Genomic DNA, 24,136 nt, shown 5'->3' with positions numbered 1-24,136 from the left:
TAAAATGAATGTTATCTACCTATTTACTAAATTTAATTATTTGCTCGTATGTTTCATTTTTATTTTATTTATTACAATTAAATTAAAACTGATAAAATAAGGTTTACGTAATATAATGTGATCAATTGAATTAACTGTTCTAATCCACATTCCTGTCATACTTTTAAGAATATTCAGTAAGTCCTTGAATGTTCCACCTCGACAGTGAAGAAGAGTATAGTGAGTGTGAGTTCAGTGAGTGAGTCAGACGACCACCAGTCGGCCGTTCTTATACACTGTCCTTAACGATATCTTATCTTCTCCTCGCCTCATACTGAAATAGACACCATGTTATGATCATTACATTCTATAAAGTAGCATAGTTGACATCTGAGACGAAACTTTAGCTATAGATGTAGCAACCAGTGACAAAGTCACAAGAACCGACCTGAGCGGAGTGTACGTGGTAGTGTTGCTGTAGGCCAGAACGTCATTGTCGCGTCGCGCTCGGCGTGGCGTAGGCGGGGCGGAGAGCGCCGCGCCGAGCGCTACCACCGCCGCCGTAGTCTGCAGCACCACCACGGCGGCGCTGCTCGCCAGCAACACGTACACGTTGCGAGGCAGGTCGCGGTCGGCCTCCTGGAACACCACGATGTGCGAATATATAACTATTTTTTGTTCACTATACAAATTAATATAACTTTATATCAGTCTTAGAGACTTACAAAGATGTTAATACATTTTTTTCAAATGTATGTAATTTTATATGTAAGATATTTATAAAATCCAATATAATTTTGTTACAGTTTTGAATTCATTAAGAATAGTCACTTTGAGGGTCTGCCATGAAATGATTCTCTGAGATTGGCTGTTAGACTTGATAGTCGATAGTATCGGAGGTTTAGAAGAGTACGAGAGATTATTACCATGAACGGCTCATGCTAGAAAGGATTCTAAGAAAAGTCCAAATTTTCACCAAAAAATGTGAAAGAAATCGATTTGTAGTTTTATTTAAAGAAAAATTTGAGAGGTTTTAAAGGAGCCTATCCATCTTTGCACATTTGGACAAAAAGTTTAACATTCAATAGAATGAATTGAAATATAAGTTTACAGTTTTAAAGCGATTTATACAAATAACTATTTTCCTCATTTCAGTGAGGTTTATGAACCCAACTGTTAAACCTGGATAAGACACAACGAAAGTAAAAAGACTCTAAGGATGGCAAAAGTAAAACACGGCACAGAACTCTGACGGTCACGAGGTGCTGTGAAGACCTGGTAGTGAATACTGGAATGATAACACTAAAGATTAGGACACTTCATTTGAAATTGAACGCTACAGAAATTTATATGGAAGAAAGTTCTGAAATGTCAATGTATCCCTATCATTAAACTTGGTTACAAAACTAAATACCTTATACTTTGGTGTAAAGAATGTTATGAAGACCAAGATTTTACGTAGAAATGTTGGACTAATTACAAGGAAATTACTCTGTCTAATATAACGACTGCTGGTCAGCAGAAAATAAATGTCTCAGAAGTATGAATATTAATAAAATGTTGAAAGGGCTCATATTCTGTCAAGCAGACTAATTTAGGGATCCGAGTTGCTTGATATTTTAGCTATAATTCTATTTTATGTTTGCTGGCATTACTTTTATAAAGCTGGACCCTCTTAGAAAGATAATTATGTCAACATTTTACGTATGAATTTATTTTTGTAGTTAACGTTACTGACCTGGATCAGCCTATGGACCTTCTCTGGCAGGGGATGGAACCGTGCGAGGTGCTGCAGTAGTGGATGCAGATCGTCCTGGAGAGCTAGCGCGTGGTTCAAGTCCGAGGCGGTGGGTCCACGCGCCCAGCGACTCACTCTCACCGAGATCCACATTCCCCACCACACACAACACCACACTAGCACACCCATCAACGACGAGTACTGAAACCACACCTCGCTAATAAGTAAAGATTTCTTCAACTTCAAATATTAATTATCATCGTAGACAGTTCTGCACCACAATGAGCATAACTCGTCTAGCTGCGGGGCGGGAGCTGAGTGCGGTGAGGGCGAGGTGCGCTAACAGCAGCAGTGAGAGGCCGGTTGCAGGAAGCACCCATGCCGCGCTCCTGTACTCAGCGGGGAGCAGCTCCCGGGCCGGGATGTAGGCGCTCGGGTCCCACTTCAACCGCGCCGCCGTCGCCAGCATGGCGCCCGCGAACAACTGGCACAAAACATATTATATGTACCTACATATTATATGTTTATTATAATAAAAATTACATATTAAAACTTATAACCTATACCTAAGACTACATGATTGCCCCGATGTTAGGATAGCAATACCATTTCATAGCTTGTTTGGTATCAGGAATCTTCTGGTTCACACGGCTTGGTGTTCGTTCCGCGGAGTCAGCGGCGTCACTCGTTATATGATATTTTATCCATACAACGATGTTACCCCGGCGATATTCATTTATTTTATAGTATGTAGCGCGTACGTAACATATTTATCCACAAAATTTAATAAACATAAGTAAAAACAAACAATATTCTTCACGACAAACCGCTTCAAAACTTTTTTTTGTTTGGCTTTAAGCTTAAATATGATTGTCTGAGTATCATTGAAAGTTTATTTATTTAACTGTCGCTTATACAGTTACATTATGGACTATCAACACCACCATTCACCATTTTTTTTCCTGATAAGTAATGGAAAAAAAATTACTGATACTCCTTTAAAAATTTCAATTTGGAGAACAATGCGTTTTTGTTTGTCTTATGAAGTCAATCTGTATATAATTCTCAGTGAAGAGTCCATGCTATAGAACTATAGTCCGGTATTGAGATATTTTCAACAATATTAAATTATTAACTCTGTTTAAGTGACTATGAACCGTCGAAGTCCCTTCCTTTATTCTAATATCTTAGATATTCCAAACTTTCGTAGTTCTTCTTAGACATCCTCATAATTTAAGTGTTGTTTAGAGATAGAGTTTAGAGATACCTTCACTACGGATAGAGTCGACCCTCATGTATAATGAGATCTAAGACCTATGCGTGTTTTATTCATTTAAATGAAACTAATATATTTCGGATATACTACGCGGATTATATCCGAAATATATTAGTTTCATTTAAATGACCCTCATGTATCCTATGATGAACCATTAACTGGAAACTACCAGGAGTCCATTGACATCCGGATACGTCTTAGCATTCCAAACATGAAACAAAAATTTAGCGGTCCTGTTAGAGCATCCGCGCTCGAAGCAGGAATTGAACTCGCTAGTAGAAACTTTCCAAAATACTATTTACGACTACTTTAATGAGCAATATCCACCTCGACATCATTACGCTCGCAAAAATAAAGACAATTCTTTCAAGATAAAAATGAGGAGGAAAAAACGGGAATTAATAAAAAATCTACGTATAGCCAAAGCCCTAGGCGACAATCACCTTAGTCATCAACTAGCTAGGGCGTTAAGATCAATTCTAAAATTAATTCCAGGAATATCGGCGCAAACCGCGGAATATCGCGATAATTTTGACCGGGCAAAACAGGAAGTAGATTTTGACAAAAACCCTTTTGAGTATTCGAAAACCATTTTTAAGAAAGAACGCGGACGGGTTATCTTCACTAACGAACAAATTTACGATCATTTTAAGAGCATATACGAAGTGCCTAAAAGTGTAAGACTCCATACGGATCCCAACGAACAAAAACCTGGAATTCCTCGTATCGATTTCCACGGCATTCCACCAACGCTAGATGAAATAAGTATTCAGATAAAGAAAAAATCGTCTAAATCGGCGCCGGAACCCGTTGGTATCCCATATATAGTCTTTAAAAATTGTCGTTTTTGGTTCGTAAACATCTGATAAATATATACGATAAAATCTGGTCAAGGAAGCAAATCCCGGAGTGCTTTGCGAAAGCAATTTTTGTCCTCATTCCCAAAAAAGATCGAGTCACAGATCCGAAAGACACTAGACGAAGTGGATAAATTATGTGAGTGGACCGATGGATTGAGGACAAAACCAAGTAAATGTCACTGTCTGTATCTCGGTAGGCGGAGTACAAGATATACCTCATACGATCCGGGATTATCGCTAGGCGGTCAATATTTTTCTACGGTTACAGAAAATGCACCTTTTAAATTTCTCGGTCGGAAGATTGATAATATAGGTCGTACTCCATCTTTAGAAGGTATAGTAGATAGCTTTTTAAACGATCTCCACAAGATACATAGCCGACAGATCAGTAACGTTAAAAAAGCTTGGATCTACGATAATTACCTAACTTCACGTTTAAATTGACCTTTCCTCGTCTATGATTTTAATAAAACCCTTTTGTCAAAGTTAGATGCAGGCATCATAAAGATTGTAAGTTGAAATTGAGGCTCGGGCTCGCGCTAACGGCTGATTCATCGGCTTTATTCAGGGATCGCAATAGTTTTGGGATGAGTCTTAAAAGGCTATCGGAGCTCTATAAACACCTGAGAGTTTCCAAGAGATATATCCTGGGGAAATCCCATGATGACGTCGTTACATCGCTCCCAAAAGACAAAGATGCCCCAAAGCTAGAGTTAAGGCCTCAATTCCACAAGCAGTTCGTGATAGGTGCACAAAGTAACAGAGTAGGGTTAGGATCAAGTAAGAAAGTCCAAGATACGGATATATTGAAGTCTTTTATTCGGCAAGACGATAATGATAAATATAAGATACATGCAATGAGTTTAGAAATGCAGAACGAGTGGTTAGACATAGGAGATTTTTGCATCCCATTAGGACTAAAATGGCGCACCTTAAACCATGATTGGTCGCCAGCATTGCTAAAATTCTATCTCAATGCGTTCCAGATGACTCTCCCAGATCAGAGTAATTTAGTAAGATGGAGTAAAGGTACCGAAAAGACTTGCTATACCTGTGGGAAGGCAGTTGGAACTGCTAGGCATTTGTAAGTGGATGTAAGGTACTCCTGGATAGCGGTCAATACTCGAGTCGTCACGATAGGGTTCTAGAAATCATACGTGAAGCGGTTAGTCTTTCGGTAGCCAGAGCGCAAAGGGAAATAACCACAAACGAGCGATCAGTAGGTTTTGTGGGAGAGGGCACTAGGGCTTTAAAACAAATGTCAAAGCGGCTACGGATTGGACTATAATGATGGATACGTATGAAAAACAACACAAAATCCCCGAGGATATTTGTGCGTCGACCTCCAGGCCAGACATATTTATGTATTCGCGAATTTTAAAGCGCGTTGTGATGATAGAGCTTACGGTTTCTTGGGAAACCAACATTCCCAAAGACCATACCATCAAGGTCAACAAATATTACGAGCTCACTCGAAATAGGTTCGTCGTGGATTTATACGCAGTAGAAGTGGGAGTGAGAGGTATAACGGGTAAATCTCTCTATAAACTACTAAAAGACTTGGTCCTGTCCAGAACTCACATCAATTCATTCTTGGAACGTACTTCACAGGCAGCCCTAGTAGGTTCTTTTCAAATTTGGTTAGGTAGGGAGAGGAGCTTGGACAGTGGAGGTGAGCGTTTAACGCGCGTTAGTTAGGGGCCCCTTAAACCTACACCTGGGTCGCAAGTCCCAGGCACTGTTGAAGCTTCTCTCTCTGCAATGCGATGGACCCGGCACCCGCACGGTGAATCCATTGAATGATAAGAGGTTTCGTCTCATCAGAAGGTTAAAATTTTATTTGCGAATTTGATCAGTAATTATATTGAGGTCGGATTCTAGGATATTTTGGATTTACAACCCTTTCAATATTGATATGTCGGGCCTTCTTTAAAGGATTTAATTTTGAATCATATCAATTAACTTGTGTATTTTGCTGTCACTACAGTCACCAGTATTTACAACTTCTCTAAAACTTCTGTTACTTTTTCATAAACAAAGAAAATTACGTAGGAAAAAAGTTACAGATAAAAATATTTAGTCTACATGACACAACCTCTGACAAATACGGGTCACGTTACGCGTAATATGCAGTAGCGCTTTAATCTAAAATTTTTAGCAATTTTTATGAAAATGTACACTTTTTAAACTTATTGACCTTCTTAAGTATATGCACCGGCTTTTGTCACTTCATTGCTAATTAAAAACAGCTAAAAGATGTGAACTTAACAGATTACTACATCTATTAGTTAAGTGAAGTAGTTTTTTAATCTTGGTTATTATTACAGAAGGACTAGAATCGGGTCGAACTAACGGACTTATGTAGTTCTTCGGAGCATTCTGTTTCAGCTTATTTTATATTAGTGAATAATCTTATAATTTACATAACACACAAGTATCTCTTTTACTTTTATACATTCTCTTCATTTTTACTGGAACGTTATGGTCCAATAATAGTAGATGTATGAGGAGTATTTAATAATTACCAAGAACCTATAAATTGTTTAAATTTTACCGCTTTATATTTGAAACCTCTAGCAAAATAGAAATGATACGTGATAGATATTAATATCACATATTGATTCAATTGTTAACTAATATAAGAAATGTCGTGAGAAATCTTTGACACGAGCAGAATCCATTATTCTGTGTAGTCCAGGCGCTGGAGGGAGTTGAGTGTGCAAAATGTGAGGACTGCATTCGGTGAACGGTTTTGAACTCAGAAAAACATGCAGATTATGATTCTGAATGTTGCCAGGAGCCATATTGGTCCAATTTTTTTTTTACACCCTATCCCTTTAGACATCTAGTAAATGGACTGAACATAAACTTTGATATCATTATAACGATGGTTTTAGTGAGAATATCCCATTGATTTTTGTGATTAAAGTTACTTACAGCTAGTCAAGTGATTCGTTGGATTCGTTGTTTCATTGTTGGATTTTGTACAAGAAGCTCTAAAGCATTTGGGAAATCCATACCTAAGTGTTGAACAGCTCAGAGAGTTGGAAAACATTTGTACCTATCTTTTTCAAAAAAACTTAACTCCCTCCAGCGCTCGGTCTAGTAACTCAAAGCTGGAAATCAATAGTTACCTCAGCGCTCTGATAATAATAATAACTGAACAACATTATATTACCACAATCAGCAAGTTGATGTGCAGCAACAAGGCGGGGAACACGCGCGACGCTCGCGCCATAACTCGCGCTAAAACACACACACACAGGGATGAAAATATAGGACCTAATTATGTGACAGTGTCAGAGGCATCCAATGTTAAATAAACACAACTACTGGCAACTTTATGAACACAGTCTAACACGAGGCGACACGACTCACGCAACTCGCACGACTCACGCTCACTCTACGGGACTCACTTTATTTACGAATTCATTTGCAATGAAAAACTTTATCATACGTTATCAAGATTAACGCTAAATATGAAAAAAGGAACATCGCCGTCTGATATCAGTCGTTATCAGTGATAAGGCAACTGGCCCGTATTAATCGTGTACTCGCCGACACACCGGTTACATACGCGACGGGAATTAGGTGATTGTTTACAAACATTAGATAAATAACACGAAGCTGACCGACTCCCCGGTCAATGGTCACACACGCGAGACTGGTTCACTAATTCTAATTCAAAATGAAACTCGCGATGGAAAGTTCAACATTTATTTGTTATATCGTATATTTGAAATTGAAGATCGTTCGTTATAAGCCGCTCCGGCCGGTCCCCGACAGTCGCGACTCCGGCCGCCGACTCGGCACATGGCGCAATTAGTTGAACATCAATACTCGGCACTCAGTCAGTATGCTTACCGCAACTTTGTATCATCACTCTACCACGGAGCGTTAACAGCTTTTCATTCACAAATCTTCGTACATTACAGTATTAACGTAGATCATTCAATGAGAAACGTAAACCGCTTCATGTTCACCTTAACGATGCAAACTTGTGTTAAGCAGACTGTACTCGGGGCTCCATTCGGACGGTCGAGTGAAGACGCTCGGAGACCGCACGAAGTTGCGCTGCCGTGCAAAAATATATAACTGTGCCGCATTTACATCGCTAGGAATAATAATAATAACTATACAACAGATGTATACATATACAGTACATTTAGTAGCTAAGGAATTCAAAGGACTACCACAAAAGTAACAGAAATATAAAGTGTGAGCCCGCGGGCGATGGTTCTACGATCACACAGACTACACTAGAGATCACACCATGATATGACACCGTGACGTAATAACTCGTACACTTAAAGATTATAATACGTTAGCGTCCAGCTCTCATACACCTACTAAAATACTGGAGGCGATGGACAGCGCGGAGACCAGCGCGCGATGACTCATGACAGAACTGTGTCATTAGTTTGTAACTAACAGCTTACTAACAGCTTACAACACACGCATTGTTATGTTTCATACATTGATAAACATAAGTTTTTACTGAATCATTATTTCCAATATATTAGTAAGTTTGTAATATTGGAACATCACATATATTTTTCTGTTTGCGCACGTCGATGTCCGTAGATCAAGAGGAGTTCTTATTTAACTTAACTATAAATTCACACACTATATCAAACAGCTGTGTCAACTGTCACTAAACATATAATATAATCAAACGAAATATTTTACTACTTACAAACTTAATAAATGTAATTATTGATTTCAGGAGTGATGGAAGGACGGACGGGGTCAAGTAAGGTAAGAGTGTAACCGCTTTGCTTACCCACACACGGTTGAGTCGTAATAGAGCCTTCAGGCCACTTCCAGATAATCATTCATAAATCTTAGCACATTATAATATTGTTGACTTAAACCTGTAATTGATCCAAAGTCATGGTAAGCAGACAGGATACGTCCCTGACAGTTAGAGGCGATATAGTTATCAATGAAGGACTCCCTGTTTGTACAATCGTTGATATAAAATTTAAATAGAATACATAAAGAAATAACAATCATAAGTTTAATTATAAATTAACTCAAATAGGATCACGACAACTCATTATAAATCACAATATTAATAGTTAGGGGATATCTTTACGACATGTGTATCATTTATCAATATATATATCACCTTTGGTGAAAACGGTTTTTCTTTTAAAAATATCTGACGCTTCTCTAATAACAATATAGAATTCCCAAACAAAAGCTAAGCCTTAAAATACGTACATATACAAGTAGCTATTAACTTCGCGTGTACTGCAATACAAAGTTGAAGTCAGTCAATCGACTTTGCGTCACCAGCGAAGTCACCGAGCGGTCGTTTCGACTCCACACGGACATCCCGACTCATATCTTTGACCAACTATATTTTTGATACCATATAGTAACAATGAAGTGTTTCACTAAATATATAGTTATCAAAATTACGACAGTTGACTACGAAGCATCTAAAACAGTCATTATAATAATATATTTCTCTTAATAACAATTAAAATTTTGATTTAATGAAAATACTATGTACTTCGATAATCTATTTGTTCAATAGATAGTGCGGTTATTTTAATTTGGTAAATAATATACAGAGCTCATATCTTAACACCGAAAATAGTTCTATTTTCTTTTAATCCCGAATGGTAAAGGTAAAGAATGTTCTAACACGCTAAATATATGTACGATTTAAACACCCGAACTTTTAGTGCAATTTAAATCGCTATAAAATTAATAACAGATTAACTGTCAATAGAAGCTTGATGCTATTACAAACTCGTAGGAGAACGAATTCTCTGAAAATAAATCAACTCTAAGGAGACGTAATTGACTTCGTCCCTACTGTTCTATCTGATTATAGGCCAACGCCCAGTAAGAGCAGCGTACACTTACTTATCATGGCTAAACATGCAGTCATAGAATTCGTATTACTCTTTAACAATGACATAAGTAGACAATAATACTGTAGCGATGAGTTATTATGGTGGCGGAGGTCCGTCTATCGGTAGGCGGCCCCGGCGGACTCGGCCAGAAAGGGGTTGGCCGGTCGCGGGCCGGGGCCGGGGCCGGGACCGGCCTGCGGGGGCGGCGCGGCTCCCGGCACGCCGAGGCTGTCCGCTCCGGCGTAACTCTGTGTGGCGCCGTAGTTGTCGTGGTTGGCCAAGTCTGCCAGGCGAGTGGACGATAGGGCTCGAGGGAGCGGATTAGAAGGGACACCGTGAGGAGCTAGCACGCCCGCCTCCGCCACTGCACGAGCTTCTTCGTCCGCCGCGGAGTCGCCAGGAATCGTCGGGCCCATGCCGCCATCGCGGAAGTTCACAAAGGCGAATGCTGCGAGCGCCACACCACACAACAGACCGTAGCCGGCGAAGGTGCGAGTCGTTCCCCATTTGGCTACCGCGATGCCTCCTAGCACCGCGCCGCAACCTCGCCCCAGGCCGTGGTGCAGGCCTGATATATTATAATGGTTACCGTTAATAGATACCTTCACTTAAAAAAAAATATAAAACGTCCGGTATGAACGCACCCTGGAGCACTCCTTGTGCGGATGAACGAAGGTTGGGTGGCGAGCCGTGAGCTATATAGGAGCAGCAGGCCGCCCACACGGCGGCGTGGGTGACACCCTGGACAAACTCGAAAGGAAGCACCCACCAGGGTCGCGTCAGCCAAGAGATGTATAGAAAGCGCACCACGTTCCCGGCGAGACCCAAGCATAATACCTACAATCAAAATAATTAAATGTAACTATTAAAAATGAATTAAGCGCTTCGTCTGTTTCTGTTGAATTGATTTTAATCAATTTGAATTTGTTTCTATCAATCGTTTCGTGTTTATTATTATGAATATAAATATAATAAAAAGTTACGGATTCAACCCAATTACTTTAACATGTCCCATTTGAGTGATAAGCTTGAAACTGAAGAAGTAGGCGAAGATCTCGGAGATGTGGTTGATGACGGAAGCGACACCAAAAAGCGTCGGTGAGCCGCCGATATCCTGACGGGGGAACGTTACCATAATATAAGTCGTTACGTTTAGATTTTGAATTGTTATTGAATTCTCGTATTAATAAGAACCTGTAAGTGCCAGAAAAGGAATGTGAAGATCAGTCCAATCCCGAAGCCCATGAACCAGGCGACTAACAGGAAGGACGCAGCTTTCACGTTCTGAAATTGCCGTAGTACCGTCACCCACTCCGGCATCTCGCGAGTGGTCTGAGCGAACACCTGTAAACAGTGCTAACTTATAGTATATACCTATAAAAATTAATATTTGTTAGTCTATTATGAACGTTTATTTCTTAAGGGGTTACTTTAAGTTAATTTATGAGATTGATGAAAAAATCGTTTATAACACATAAAAGTCACGAGCGCTTTTCATTATTGATTACACTTACCTATGTCAATGCAAGCAAGGAATACTTCGCTTCTTGACAATAAATAACAATGGTATTGACTTGTACTTTGAAGATATAAAGACCGAGAGTTCTGTAAACTTCATTACAACGTTTCTGTGGTAGAAAGAGACCCTCGTTAGTGAATCGTTTGATTCTCGTCACGGGTTAGCATACTAACCTTAGCGTGTTCGAGAGGCGGCTGCCGGGGCGCCGGCGCGCTGGTGTCCAGTCCAGGAAGTTGCAGCTGTTCCGCCAGTTGCTGCTGCATGCGTTCCTCGTGAGAAGGTTCCGCGGGCGGAGGTGGCTCCAAGGGGGTTTCAACGTTAATTTCCTCGTATTTAAAATTAATCTAGAAATAAAATGCCCTTCTTAATATCCTGTTAACTAAAAGCCAGAGCAAATGCAAAATTATCATAACATGTAACCTGGGTGGCAGTAATTAGTGCGGCACCCATCAGGACCGAGAATGTAGCGAAGCAGATCGTGTAATTCTTCTCGTAGCGCTGAGGACCGCCACAAGGGTGAGAGCTGAAGGCAGTGCTGTGGTCCAGCGCGATACCCACGAAGAACATGGCTAAGCCCCAGCCCAAGGAACCGAACATGCGCTGGTGACCGTATCTGAGACAAAAACGAGGCTTTTATCACTACGGAACTTGATAACAAACACGTAATTATTGTGCAATATACATTTGGGTGATTAAACTAGTTTGAAATAAAAATTCATTTATAGATATTCTATATAAAAACTTTGCCTTATTAAACACTTAGCAATACAAAAATAAAATAAAAATAGACGTAACACAAAATATTTATGAAAATAATAAATAGTTGTATAAATATCTAATTCAAAAATATTATTTATCTATCTTAGATAAAAGTAGAGTTACCTGTCAGCATCTTCGCCGAGTAATGTTATAACCGCAGAATCCGCTAAAGTAATAGCGGGCGCGCTGAAGAACTCTCCGATTACAACGAGCAGCAACAATAAGAAAAATGTCTTTTGTATGTCCGGGGTACTGTATACGATGTAGGAGTGCAGTGGCGTCACCCAGTTGTAGTTGGTATCCGGATTGTAGTTCTCTGCATCCGTCACAGGAAGCGGCGATCCCTCGCGACCCAGAGCCGGACCGCGGAAGTGTCTAGTGGGCGTGGGCCAGTCCTCGTCGTACCGCGGCGAGACCAGACGGTAAACGGTGCTGTTGACAGGTTGTACGCAAGACACGGCTGTCGGCTGGACCCAGCTCAGCGGCAGTGTGAACACTATCCAGGCGGTTAGAGACGCTAGTAATAATATTCTTCCCTTCTGCCATCTATCTGCCAGTCCACCCCAAAATGGTGCCGATAAAAATTCTACGAAAGGTCTAGTACCGATAAGTAGCCCACACTGGCCAGCGTTCATTCCCATCTGTTTGAAGTAAACTCCCATTAAAGGGAATAGTGATCCGAAAGCAGAGTAGAAGAAGAAGTAGAAAGTCTTGACGGTGAGGAGCTCGGGGTCGACGGTCCCCGGCCCACAGATGAGCTCCAGGACATCGCTTCGCCCTCGGACTTTGTGAGTAGCCTCTTTAGGTTCGGGGTATCTATACAAAGAATTTTATTATGTGGTTACCCAATATTAATTTGTAAAATTATAAAATACTGAACTTTTTTTAAAATTGTGTTACGACGAAAAAAATCTAATTCAAATTACTTAAGTAACTGTAAATTAATACTAAGTGCGTTTAATTTATAAGAAAGTTTAATTTAATCATTTATAAACTTTTAACATTCGTCATTATTTTAACTGAAATCTATTTTCAGTTTGTGTTTGAGTATATGATTAATAAGAACCATCAATGTTAGAAACAACGTTGGCATGGAGGTATACATAATTTTTAAATCTTTGTTTGATAGAAATATGTCTGTGTTTCTGTGGTGCAGCCTTGATTTTGTATATACAATTTTATAGTACATTTTATAGTTTTGTTAAATTTATGTAAGTTAAGTGATAAATACTAAGAAACGGAGAAAGTCGTTATAGTACATTTATAAAAATACCACACCTGAAAATGTGATGAATAAAGAACGCTCATGGATCAATAATATATATTGCATAAACAGACATGGGATGCAAACTTTCTCTTGGGATATTAAGATTTTAAAAACATATGTTTTTGTGCAAGGAATTAAAGTATTGGTATTCATTACTGGTGAAGGCATGCATAACGTAGGAGCAGGATGATTTCAAGTAACCTAATCAATCTTTTTTGGACCATTTTACCTACTAGAAGAGTTACTAGAAGAGTTCATCAAGAAAAATTGATTTCCCGAGACACCTTAAACAAACGAGTGAAACGTTTGAAATGATATCACCCGGACTGCTGATATATGAGGTAGCGTATCAGAATGTCTTCCATATCCGTAAGGAGCGACCGTTATAGTGGGTGTGTAAATGTTCGGGCCCACCTGGAGGTGTCGACTTCTCCAGTCTCGTCGGGGTGGACGAGGGGCCGCGCGGCCAGCGGCGGCTGCTGCGGGTGCTGCATCTTGAGCCTGCGGCGGCGGGCGGCCGACTACCGCCCGGAGACCGCTCGCGGCCGCTCGGCCTCCGCCCGCGTCGATAGTGTCGCGCCTGCGCCCCGCCGCCGGCCCGAGGGCCGGGAACTGCTCCTGACGTCACCGACCCCCGCACACCACAGAGCCTGCACTTGCGCCGCCCCCTGCTCATTCTCTTCAAATCTTAGTCGTACGATCGACATTCGGTTACTTGTGCCAACAATATAACAACATGAAGAATGTCGCTAACGTTTAAAAATTTAATAATCTCTACAAACATATAAAATTAATTTTGTTTTGTATTCGAGGTATCTGTGTTTCGTGTAAACGTTCGTGGCGACAGGAGCATCAGAAATAGAGTATTTTGAGAACGATAAATTAAGCGGATGCAATTAGAACATGGCTTTATATATATATATATGTATATATACCTTGACTTGTAACTAATTAAATTATAATATATATTTCACACTTTCATGGTTCTTATGTTAATATACACTGCAAAATAATATTTTTGATGACTTTTTAATTATTTAGCCACAGGTATCGAGTCAGTAATTTTTGAATTTACGGAATAACATTTAATGTAATCTTATCAAGTTGCGTTCGAGGGTTTCAAGGAATGCGGAGATGACTAGATCCGTTTCCCGTGATAATAATATTCTACAATGAAATAAATGTATGTATGTATGTATGTATATATATATATATATATAAATAAATATCATAAACAATCCTCTCGTGTCCCGTGTCATTGTGTACGGTTTCGAGACCTTACAACACACGAAAAACGATTTAACCATTTGAAATAAGGACTTCTCCTGATCTTTGAACCAGTTGTTTTAATATAAATATAAACAGCAAGAGATTTACAATTCGTCTAATTAGTTTAAAAGAAGTCGGGAATTGACACGAGTATATACATATATTATCCTATTCCGTGAAACACATATATAAATATATAATTTAAAAAATTCATTGATTTCATCCACATATCCTTGAGATCATTCTTAGAACGTTCGTACAAATCAACAGATAGGTTCAGTTAGCTATAAACGCTGTGTTGTAGGCCTGAATGTTATTGGATTACCAATAGATTAGAAGTGCCTGTCCCAGAGGGACCGTAACTAACTAACTTTCTTCATTTAATCTGTCCTTCAAACTTTTATTCTAAACGGAGGTCTTATTATTTAAGTTCTATGTGTTAAATAATAATATTTAACTAATATTTTGTTCAGTTTGTAATTTCTAAATCAATATTCTTCAAATACTTGCCTCGTATAGTTTTTTACTTATATATGTTAGGAGACGTATCGTCTCATTTTTCTAGCTTCACTCGAAAAAAAGCTTTCGGTGTCAGTTGAGTGAATGGACCTCAGTGTTTCGGTACCTGATTGATCTCGTGATCGATTTCACAAACAGTATTCACTCTCCGTGATGCTGTGTAAGATTGATAGGCTTATTATAAATAATAAACCACACAACTAATAACAACACACGGTAGGTGTATTTGATGTCATCTAATCATACTTAATACAAAACAAGAGAACCCTAACTCAATCAATTCGTACAACAAATAGCGTGCTCTATATTGATTACAACGCCATCTGGTTCTAACTCATGCCAACTAGTGACCATTCACAATTTTATGCCTCTATTGACATCTTGCTTTGAACAGTACCGAACAGTTTTTGGTACGTGGGTCCCGTTTTTTGGCTCTAAAATTGAAATTGGTGGTCCAATCTATTTCTTTTTTGATAACAACCACTTCAAACAACCGGGCCGTCGAACAAGAGCATCCTCGACACTATCGGACATTCTGTTTCAGAGATCATCTCCGTAGATGAAAGATCTGAGTAGCCAGCATAGCGTTCCGCTCGTCTCACTCAATGATTGTGAGAAGGTTGTACAAATTTTTATGAAAAGTTTTTGATTTTATTATTTTAATATGAAATTTATTAAAAATTCCAAATATAATAAATCCCTTTATTTATGAGTTTTTTTAAAGTATGGCAAACTTGCGTGCAATAATAACTTTCTTACATAATTAATTCTCAACTTTTAAAGAGTTCCAGTTTTCGAAGGTATTGTTATTATCGTTTTCATGAGTCGGTGTGACGTCATCGCCGGGGTGTGGTGTGTCTCGCCAGTCTCAAACTGGCGGCGTGCATGGAACATCGCCGTGCGCTGGTCCGTCGCGAGCGCGCTGAGAAGCGTGAGCCCACATCGTCTTCTCCGTGGTTGTCGTCCTCCTCTCTCCCCCTACCCCTCCCGTCGACTCCACTCCCCGTTGTCAACTCCGAGCGTTCGGAGTGTGCCGAAGGAGGCGAATCGTGCGAGCTGGGAGCTGGGGTCAGGGCACCGCGGACTGGCTTCTCTGATTGCTCGAAACGGAACACGAATCGCAGCTCAGACCAGAAGCTCGCAGCAAAGGACCGCGTCGGATCGCGCGGATGACGCCAGGCGCTCCACGCTAAGTCACAACAAGACATGACTATACCCAGAGCGCAGCCCACCGTCAACACGAGAATCAAACCCTTGAAGTTGTCGATTGTTAGTCTCTCGGTGGCGTGGTCTTCCTTGTCCTAAAATGTCACAGTGTTAGGTTTATGTATAAGATTACTAATGTATAACATTTCTTTTTTTTATAACCTGACAGGCACCGCCCCCATGCATTTCTTTCCACCAGCGATGTTTCATCTCCCTAAGAATCCCCGCCTCTTGCAGATTCAGCAGTGCTAGATTCAACGCCTGTCGGTACGGTGAGTCTACAAATTAAATACGTTTAATATATAGAAAGTGTAATGTTTTTGTAGATTAAAAAAAAAAAGGGAAATGAGCGTTCGTGCAGTTTGCACTTGTTGGTACACAAGTTCGCACGTGGTGTTACAATTAGAATGTGACCCCTTTTTGTTAAACTTTATACAGAAAATTTGGCATATGTAGCTGCGATCTGTATTTGGAAATATTCGATGTTGTTAGAGTTCATTGCAATAAAGCCTTTGTAACTGTAACATTTGGACTTTCAGCTTTTTCTTTTATGTTATATGCTATTCAATGCTTTATAGTAGACTAAAAAAATAAATAAGCTTTTGCTCAGGTCGTAAATAGAGAAACAATATTAAAAATAATAAAAAAGACCCAAAAATAAAAATAAGAGAAGTCATAAATGGTTATAAGATAAGATGCTTAGAAACGGTGACATGTTGATGAGACATTACTAGCTCAATATCAGCGGTGACTGAAAAAAACCGTGCCTGAGCGCTGGCCGGGACGAACATTGGGTTAAGGATGTGCTGAGAAGTAGGACACACACGAGTACTGGAGTAGTCTAATATTAATTACAGTGACGTTAATCTGACTTACTCTTTTTCATTGCAATGCCATATCCTTTACTATCTAAGAGATCTCCCACCTGAAAAATGATACAGATTGATAAGTAAAAATATTTATACTCTGCATTAAGATGGTTCTTATTTATTTATTAGTGTTATAGATACAAAAAAAAATCCTAAAATATAAAAAAAAAAAATTGTATACTTTTTGAGTTTCTCTTAATGTAAGTCTCGATGTAATGAGTCTAAAGATCTTTTATGAATTTCTTGCAGCAAAATAGGATCGGAGATATTTAAATATTACATTTTGACACGGTGATAGGTATGTTTTAGAGATCAACTAGACTAGCCTAGACTACTTTCACTGTAAAGTTTCTTACTCTTGTGACCTCACAGTTACGTTCCGTCGTGTAGTCGATAGTCGTGGACTCCGCGAAGAACGCATATTTTTCATTCATTACTCTATAAAAACAAACGGACATCTCAATTGTTTTACAGTATTGTTACCCTATGAAATATTAAAAGCATGTCTTAAGATATTAGAACAATTCATTGCAAGATTAGTTAAGAACGATGCTTGCCATCTTGTAGATATAAAATGTGGTAAGTACGAAATATTTTTTTCATATTAATATAGTTAATTTTTAATATTTACTTTTCTATTCCTTCCTCATTAGTCGAAGGCATTGTGACGTCTTTCATTTTTTGGAACATGCTTTTGTATGGTTCGCTGCTTGACATCTAAAATTTAATATAGTTTTTACTTTTGATAATGTGTAAATTTTAATATTAAATCATTTAATACAAGAACTCCGACTTCAAAGAAAGTGTAAGTTGAGCCACTAGATTTCGCCCCGTAAGTGATGCCCTGGTCGTTTTCGGCGAGTTCGCGCACGTTGCGGATGAGCTCGGTGGAGGTCTTAGAGGCCAACAACGTGGCTAAGTTGGCTGTGTAGGAACTCGTGATCACCAACGCGAACATCCACCAAATACTGGCCACTGCACGAGTACCGTAAGCACTGATAAAAATTGAACGATGAATGGAAGTGCACATTTCAGGAACAGAAGACTTCGAATGTATAAATATATGCGCAATAAAAAATATTTCTTTAAATCGATACAGGAAGTCGTGAAAGCTGGTAATGAATTCGGATACTAACATCGGTGCGATTTCAGAACCTTGTTGAAGTACAGCTCCCAGGTTAAACCACAGAGCATTAGCTAAAGTGAATTGATTCTCGAGTGCAGATGGCTCCTCGATACAGGGGTAGGGATTCTGCCACTCCTCGGGGCACAGCCGACCCACTACGTACAGCACCAAGGACGAACCCACGTACGCCAGCCCCAGACACATCCAAACCTGACATTTATAATCGTCGTCAGTTTGGCAAACAACTAGTTTGATTTTTGTTGAGATGTTAATTTTATAAAAGAGATTTTTTTTCTGTAGTTCCTTAGTAATACTATTTATCTGTGGCAACTCATTTAATTTATTTCAAAATTAAGCGAATTTTAAAATATTCTTAATTTAATTCGACACATGCATAGTCTTACCCCGTTAGAGAAGGGCAACAGAAAGGCCAGTAGTTCCGGTGCAGGAGGCTGAGGTTTGTGAAATAGGATGCTTATACCTAATGTCATGAAGGGCGTCGTGAAGTCCACGATTTCCTCTCGCTCCGCCGTTATAGTGAGATCCGTTATAGCGAAGTCTACATTCTATTGTTCAAATTATATTATATAGTAAATTAATACGAAGCACATTCAAAACGAAATTTATAAATTGTTTTATAATAGATGTTTAGTGATAATGACCTTATCATCCATGAGGCGCCTCATCATGCCGTTCCATTGCTTGGTGGTCTTGTTGAGGGACCCGTAGGCGCGATCCGCTTGCTCTATGAACGTGTAGTTGAAGTGCAACAGCTGAGCCAAACGGTCCACCAGCTCTATACAAAAGCCTGTAACAATAAATACAACACCTACATTTTGTATGCAAACTCTGCCATACATACATTAACATATAAGATATCAAATCGATATATATATGTATTATGTATATATGATATTTTTACCTTCATAACGCGCATTGCCTGAGAGTCGTTCGGAGGACTGCTGTCTCATGACGTACGGTTGATTCTGAAATTTAGTTTTTTTATAGTACGAAACATTATGGTGACAACACTCCGTCTACAGTTGATGTGGTACATCGCCCCCGACCTGAGCGATGAGGACGGTGAAGGTGCGGTTGGTCATGGCGTCGGGTGGTGGCGGGGGTGCGGGTGGTCGAGGCCGCCACGTCAGTCCCCCCGTCCGGGACCAGTCGCCTGCGGCTCTCAGAAACCCGCCTCGCTCCAGTTCCGCCACGTGTAGTCGCACACCACCGCGAGCTCCCGTCGCTTCCCACCAAAGAGGTCCGGTTGCGCCACTGTTTTCTTCCTAAGACGTTTAAATGATGTGATTTTTTTCTTTTTCCCGTGATTAATTATAATTATGTCACAACTTTCTAATATACCGATCGTAAATAGTTCAGAAGTGTGTCGGCGTGGAAGGCGGCAGTGCCTTGCTGGCAAGACGGAGAGTCTTCCATGAATGGAAGGTCGAGGTACTCCATTCCTTCGGATACAATTTTTGCAGCATCATATGATAAAAGTAATGAAGTCGGAGGATTCGAAATAATCTAAAAAATTCATAATTATATATTCCGTAAATGTATTTCTGTGTGTATATTTGAAAGGAATTGTTTTTAACCTTATCAATTTCTTCATTTGCTTCGTTTCCTAGAAGATTTATATACTGTTGCTGCCATTTTTCCATAGACACATTTACTGCAGAAGATTCAGGGTCAAATAAACGCAGTGCTGAAAATTTTAGAATACCAAATCTCTATGAGTGATAAAATTACTATGTTTATATAATATTCAATTACACTTCTATATTACAGGTGATGTTGGCTCCACCGTAGCTGAAGTCCTCGAGCGGCAGTGTATGCAGGTCCAGCGAGAGCATCAAATACGAGTGTCGCTCGGAAAGCAACCCCACGCGCTGGGCCGCGTCCAGCACTCGCACCGAGCACTCCGCCGAACACCATACGATAAAGTTTACAGCACCGAACTTCTTCAGTACGAGGAGAAGATTCCTACAACAAAAATGTGAATGAGGTCAGGTTTTAGAATTCTTTTAATATTAAAACGAACCTCAAGGCGTCGTCGTCCTCTCTCGAGGGCAGCTGGCGGACACGGAGCGCGAGGGTGTCGTGATCGGGCACTATGAGCGGCGCCGCGCTGCCGCTTCCGTCGTGCAGTAACACGGCGTGCTTCCAACCTTTCGCTTCACACAGAGCTGCGCAGGCCTTATTAAGAGAGCACAACATAAAGACAACATCTGCGAGTAAAGGACATGATATAGATTTAACTAATTGAAATATACAAGATCACCTCTGCGAGAACATCATATCGTGGATAAAATTCAAGAGCTGCTGACAAGGGATGGTCCGGCTCGGTGGAGGCGATGGTCATCGCCGGGGACGGGACGGCGACAGGAGACGCCAGCAACAACAGCAAGCCTGCCCGCGCCGCGGCATCCGCGGCCTCCACACCGCCGACACTGGCCAGTAAGCCTTCACTGGCCTATAAAACCGGAAACTCAGTACATACTAAATGTTGCTTTCAAATACATAAAGGTACTCTATTTCACCGAATTTATACATAAAATAATTGTTTTTTTGAATAATGATTCTTTATTAAGTAACAAATAATGTATTATTTAAAATTACTAAAGTAATATAAACAGAAAATTTAAGTAGCCACTTGTGTTAGATTTTGTAATGTTTCACTGATATGTAGTGGCAAAATGTTTAATAATTGAATTGACTTACTGTTGCAAAATTTAATAGAAACTATAATAGGGTAGTTTTTAAAAACAACTGCCAAGTCGTATGATGTGATAAATGCAACAGTCAGTCAATTCCCATCGTTCGGTCGGCGAATACTTCAGGAAGTGTGCACTAAATTGTGAATATATACATAGTGTTTCAAAGAGGGCTTAGACTTTGTAAGTAATATTTTGTCTTTTGTACAATGTTCTAGCTATTAGAATCAATATACTGAAAAAAGTAACAAGTTTTCCTTGTAATTTCTTATATTGATAAAGCACAGAGCTCTCATGTTCTCAGTTCGTTTGGTTTTGTAACCAGAGATACATTGAAGGCTTATTGAAAATATCATAATTTTTTTTCTAATTTAGTCGAAGCTTTTTTATTATATTACATTGGACTCTTAGAGTATTTCCAAAAAAATTATTTCAAAAACAAGAAGGTGATTTTCTTTAATAGTATAATTGATATTTTTTTTAGACTCACCCAAAAACCTCCACATTAAATTGCAGGACTGAGAATTAACTACCAATAACTCATGTTCATTCATGTTCTACTGCAGGTAGAGAGATCTCTCCGGCAAGTGTGAGAGAAACGCTTGGATGGAAACTAAATTGGACCCACCACCCAACTACCCAGCCTCTACAAGAGCCTGCTTGGACGAATCCCTTGCATTAATTTCTATTATAGACTAGTTTAATCAACTCTAAGCCGTTGAAATTCCTTTCAATTAAAATAAATATGCACCAAAACAAACATTGGCCCTACGAACTACATGTATAAAAGTTAGACGGCTGGCAAATAGTGTTTCTTGTTTTTTATTTATTTTAATATAATAAGATATACGACAAAAGAAAAATGGTGGTTAATATAATTAAATTTTTATATTGTCCACTTATTGTTTTGCGTAACATAAATATTATAGTTTTGTACACATAAGACGAAACTTCGGCTCCGGTTGAACAGATAAAAAAGGTTTTTAACAGCGAAGTGAAGGGTTTCGAAAACTGTAAATGAAGTAATTACAATGGCAATATTGATATTCTTATTTTTTTTTTGTTTTAAGTAATAACGGAGTATTTATTCTTCATAATATTTTGTGAATAATTAATACCGTTAAGGAACAGCGGTTAACATGTACCTGAGTGCAGATATGTTCTGGTACCGCTAAGGGTTCATAGGTTCGAGGCTCGGTCCGCGCTCCCCGGCCGCAGCTCCTCCACCCGCGGCTACGGCCTGCTCCAGAAGGACGGCAACTTCAGGAATGCCTTCAGCCACTCCTGAACATACACTCTCCATATAAACTTTCCTCGCTCATCGTTGCGTCACTAAATCCACTAGCGATGTTATAGTATTGAGGACGTGCCTATTGGGATTGAATCTGCTTTATTTTCCGTTAATGAGATGATCATCAGGTACAGCAGGATGAAAGTGTGGCGATTCATGTTGTTATTCTGTGATGATGAACGCACACCCGCCACCTTGCTGACATTCACTTAATACTGAACAAACTCGGCAGATCTTTGAGTGTAGATCTAGCACATATCGATATTTATAGTTATCTATAAATATTTCAAACAGTATATTGATATACGATGAGAACGTGGTACACGCCATTATATTATTGTTGACATGAAGTGTAGCTACTTCCTTCCATTAATAGTGTGATTTACATCACTAATTGTCGTCTAATTCAAGAGTACATGAGTACTCTAGTACTCGATAATGATATCGATACAAATATTTATCGAGCTCAAGTCTCGTCCCTCAGATTCGTGTTATTTCTGGAACGGATCGTTTTGTGGCACATCTCAGTCTCCCTCTCCCTCGCCCGCGACCGTCGCCACGCGGTCGTTTGGCTATTTTGAGCAGTAAATAGTCACCGTTTACTGTCACGACATACATACCAACCAACTACCAACTGAACCTCGAAAAATACTTTTAATTATAAAGTAAAATAATAATAATAATAACAATACGACTTCAGGTTTTGCTCTGTGCTTTCAATGCACATTATCTGTTTCAGGGTAATGCTTATTATGTTTTTTTATGTATTTTTTTCTGTATTACTGTAAATTTATTGCATTTAAAAATTCCAGTTCTGGAAGACTGTTTTTAATATTAACCTAGTCAAACTCAGATTATTATACTGGACATAATGTATAACGATCACAACATCAAACGATAAAAATTATATATGTAGCCATTACTACGTAACTTAATAAATCTGAATTCTATAACAAATAGCTAACATGTTTCTTCAAATGATTTCTAAAATATATATTAATAAAATTATATTATAATTAGTAAAAATATTAGTAAAATAAATCTAGGACACGTTACGTTAGTACAAACTTTTCAAATTGTAGTATTTTCTTATTTAGAATAAATTTATATTTAACTAAAGTAAAAAAACCTCCCTTTTTTCACACAATATAGTAATTTATGATATATAAGTTTATATATATATATATAAATATATATATATATATAAATAAAAATATGTACAAATAGTAATATATGTGACAAATTATCAATTTTATTGGCTAGTTTAAAAAAGAATTTTATATTTAAGTTAAAACTGTGATAACATTCTTTTTTTTTATTTTGCTATCTTAAATTTTGGTAAGTGACTTAAATTTGGTTGTTTACAAGTCGTGAAGTTTGTCCGCTATAATTTATTTACTTTGAAACTGAGTTCCAATATATTCCAGTTACAGTATGGAAAAAATATCGTATAACGAGTGCCCCTGTGAAGTGTGAATAGGGAAATTTAGGATATTATTCAAGAAATAGAATGGCATTGCTATCCTAAAATCGGTTCAGTCTTGTAGTCTTACTTAGAAGTTAGTACAGTGTAGTTAGTGTTGTGTGTATGATAATTTAAATGAGAATAACTTTCACGACATATGGAATTGGCAAACAAGATTCTCGTTCAGTGGTGACTACAGATGACGTACCACTCGGTGGTGGGGGAGGTCATCGGATATTACTACCGGGAACTTCTTTTTGCTGACTTTAATCAAAAATGGCTTTTTGACCGATAATCAGTATCAGGCTGTCAAGCGCGACCAACTTACAGTAAATAAAAAATATTTTTCAGTAAGTTTATATCAGTTACGTTTTTCATTTTATCCAACGATGACACACCCGGTGGT

General features: G+C 38.9%; 3 protein-coding genes across 4 annotated transcripts; all 3 read right to left on the bottom strand.

Annotated features, from left to right (window-relative positions):
• Positions 1 to 23: 23 nt before the first annotated feature.
• Positions 24 to 7,336, bottom strand: LOC116769369 (uncharacterized). Its single transcript, XM_032660431.2, has 5 exons — positions 7,032 to 7,336; positions 1,995 to 2,201; positions 1,718 to 1,918; positions 428 to 618; positions 24 to 313 (listed from the first exon to the last, which is right to left on the bottom strand). The coding sequence occupies exons 1-5, from the start codon at positions 7,089 to 7,091 to the stop codon at positions 244 to 246; spliced, it is 729 nt and encodes a 242-aa protein (XP_032516322.1). The 5' UTR covers positions 7,092 to 7,336; the 3' UTR covers positions 24 to 243.
• Positions 7,337 to 7,556: 220 nt separating this feature from the next.
• LOC116769368 (major facilitator superfamily domain-containing protein 6-A) lies at positions 7,557 to 15,611 on the bottom strand. Its single transcript, XM_032660430.2, has 8 exons — positions 13,683 to 15,611; positions 12,125 to 12,817; positions 11,663 to 11,855; positions 11,416 to 11,586; positions 10,918 to 11,067; positions 10,724 to 10,837; positions 10,368 to 10,560; positions 7,557 to 10,291 (listed from the first exon to the last, which is right to left on the bottom strand). The coding sequence occupies exons 1-8, from the start codon at positions 13,760 to 13,762 to the stop codon at positions 9,840 to 9,842; spliced, it is 2,046 nt and encodes a 681-aa protein (XP_032516321.2). The 5' UTR covers positions 13,763 to 15,611; the 3' UTR covers positions 7,557 to 9,839.
• A 133-nt stretch (positions 15,612 to 15,744) lies between these two features.
• LOC116769429 (glutamate receptor ionotropic, kainate 2-like) lies at positions 15,745 to 22,258 on the bottom strand. Of its 2 annotated transcripts, XM_032660519.2 has the most exons (17): positions 22,120 to 22,258; positions 20,542 to 20,733; positions 20,302 to 20,456; positions 20,047 to 20,243; positions 19,856 to 19,965; positions 19,620 to 19,784; positions 19,325 to 19,543; positions 19,180 to 19,243; positions 18,920 to 19,065; positions 18,662 to 18,823; positions 18,268 to 18,467; positions 17,925 to 18,126; positions 17,763 to 17,848; positions 17,488 to 17,569; positions 17,139 to 17,187; positions 16,425 to 16,540; positions 15,745 to 16,357 (listed from the first exon to the last, which is right to left on the bottom strand). In XM_032660519.2, exons 2-17 carry the CDS (start codon positions 20,620 to 20,622, stop codon positions 15,893 to 15,895), a joined length of 2,499 nt encoding a protein of 832 aa, XP_032516410.2. In that variant the 5' UTR covers positions 20,623 to 20,733; positions 22,120 to 22,258; the 3' UTR covers positions 15,745 to 15,892. The 2 variants fall into 2 exon arrangements, with proteins under 2 accessions (XP_032516410.2, XP_061378617.1); XM_061522633.1 differs by lacking the exons at positions 20,302 to 20,456; positions 20,542 to 20,733; positions 22,120 to 22,258 and having other exon boundaries at positions 20,034 to 20,169.
• Between the last annotated feature and the right edge of the window lie 1,878 nt (positions 22,259 to 24,136).

This window comes from Danaus plexippus, chromosome 14 (genome assembly GCF_018135715.1).
Source record: "Danaus plexippus chromosome 14, MEX_DaPlex, whole genome shotgun sequence".
NCBI classification, from domain to species: domain Eukaryota; kingdom Metazoa; phylum Arthropoda; class Insecta; order Lepidoptera; family Nymphalidae; genus Danaus; species Danaus plexippus.
This window is presented reverse-complemented; position numbering and strand designations above follow the sequence as displayed.

Excerpts from the sequence above, each read along its gene's own strand:
- LOC116769369 (XM_032660431.2), bottom strand. The coding sequence starts at position 7,091 with ATGGCGCGAGCGTCGCGCGTGTTCCCCGCCTTGTTGCTGCACATCAAC. Across the intron at positions 619-1,717 it reads AGGTCCATAGGCTGATCCAG|GAGGCCGACCGCGACCTGCC; the intron begins GTCAGTAACGTT and ends GTGGTGTTCCAG. Across the intron at positions 314-427 it reads ACCACGTACACTCCGCTCAG|TATGAGGCGAGGAGAAGATA; the intron begins GTCGGTTCTTGT and ends TGTCTATTTCAG.
- LOC116769368 (XM_032660430.2), bottom strand. The coding sequence starts at position 13,762 with ATGCAGCACCCGCAGCAGCCGCCGCTGGCCGCGCGGCCCCTCGTCCAC. Across the intron at positions 12,818-13,682 it reads GGAGAAGTCGACACCTCCAG|ATACCCCGAACCTAAAGAGG; the intron begins GTGGGCCCGAAC and ends TTCTTTGTATAG. Across the intron at positions 10,292-10,367 it reads CGCACAAGGAGTGCTCCAGG|GCCTGCACCACGGCCTGGGG; the intron begins GTGCGTTCATAC and ends ATAATATATCAG.
- LOC116769429 (XM_032660519.2), bottom strand. The coding sequence starts at position 20,622 with ATGACCATCGCCTCCACCGAGCCGGACCATCCCTTGTCAGCAGCTCTT. Across the intron at positions 17,849-17,924 it reads CAACTTACACTTTCTTTGAA|ATGTCAAGCAGCGAACCATA; the intron begins GTCGGAGTTCTT and ends ATTAAATTTTAG. Across the intron at positions 16,541-17,138 it reads TGGCATTGCAATGAAAAAGA|ACTCACCGTACCGACAGGCG; the intron begins GTAAGTCAGATT and ends TTTAATTTGTAG.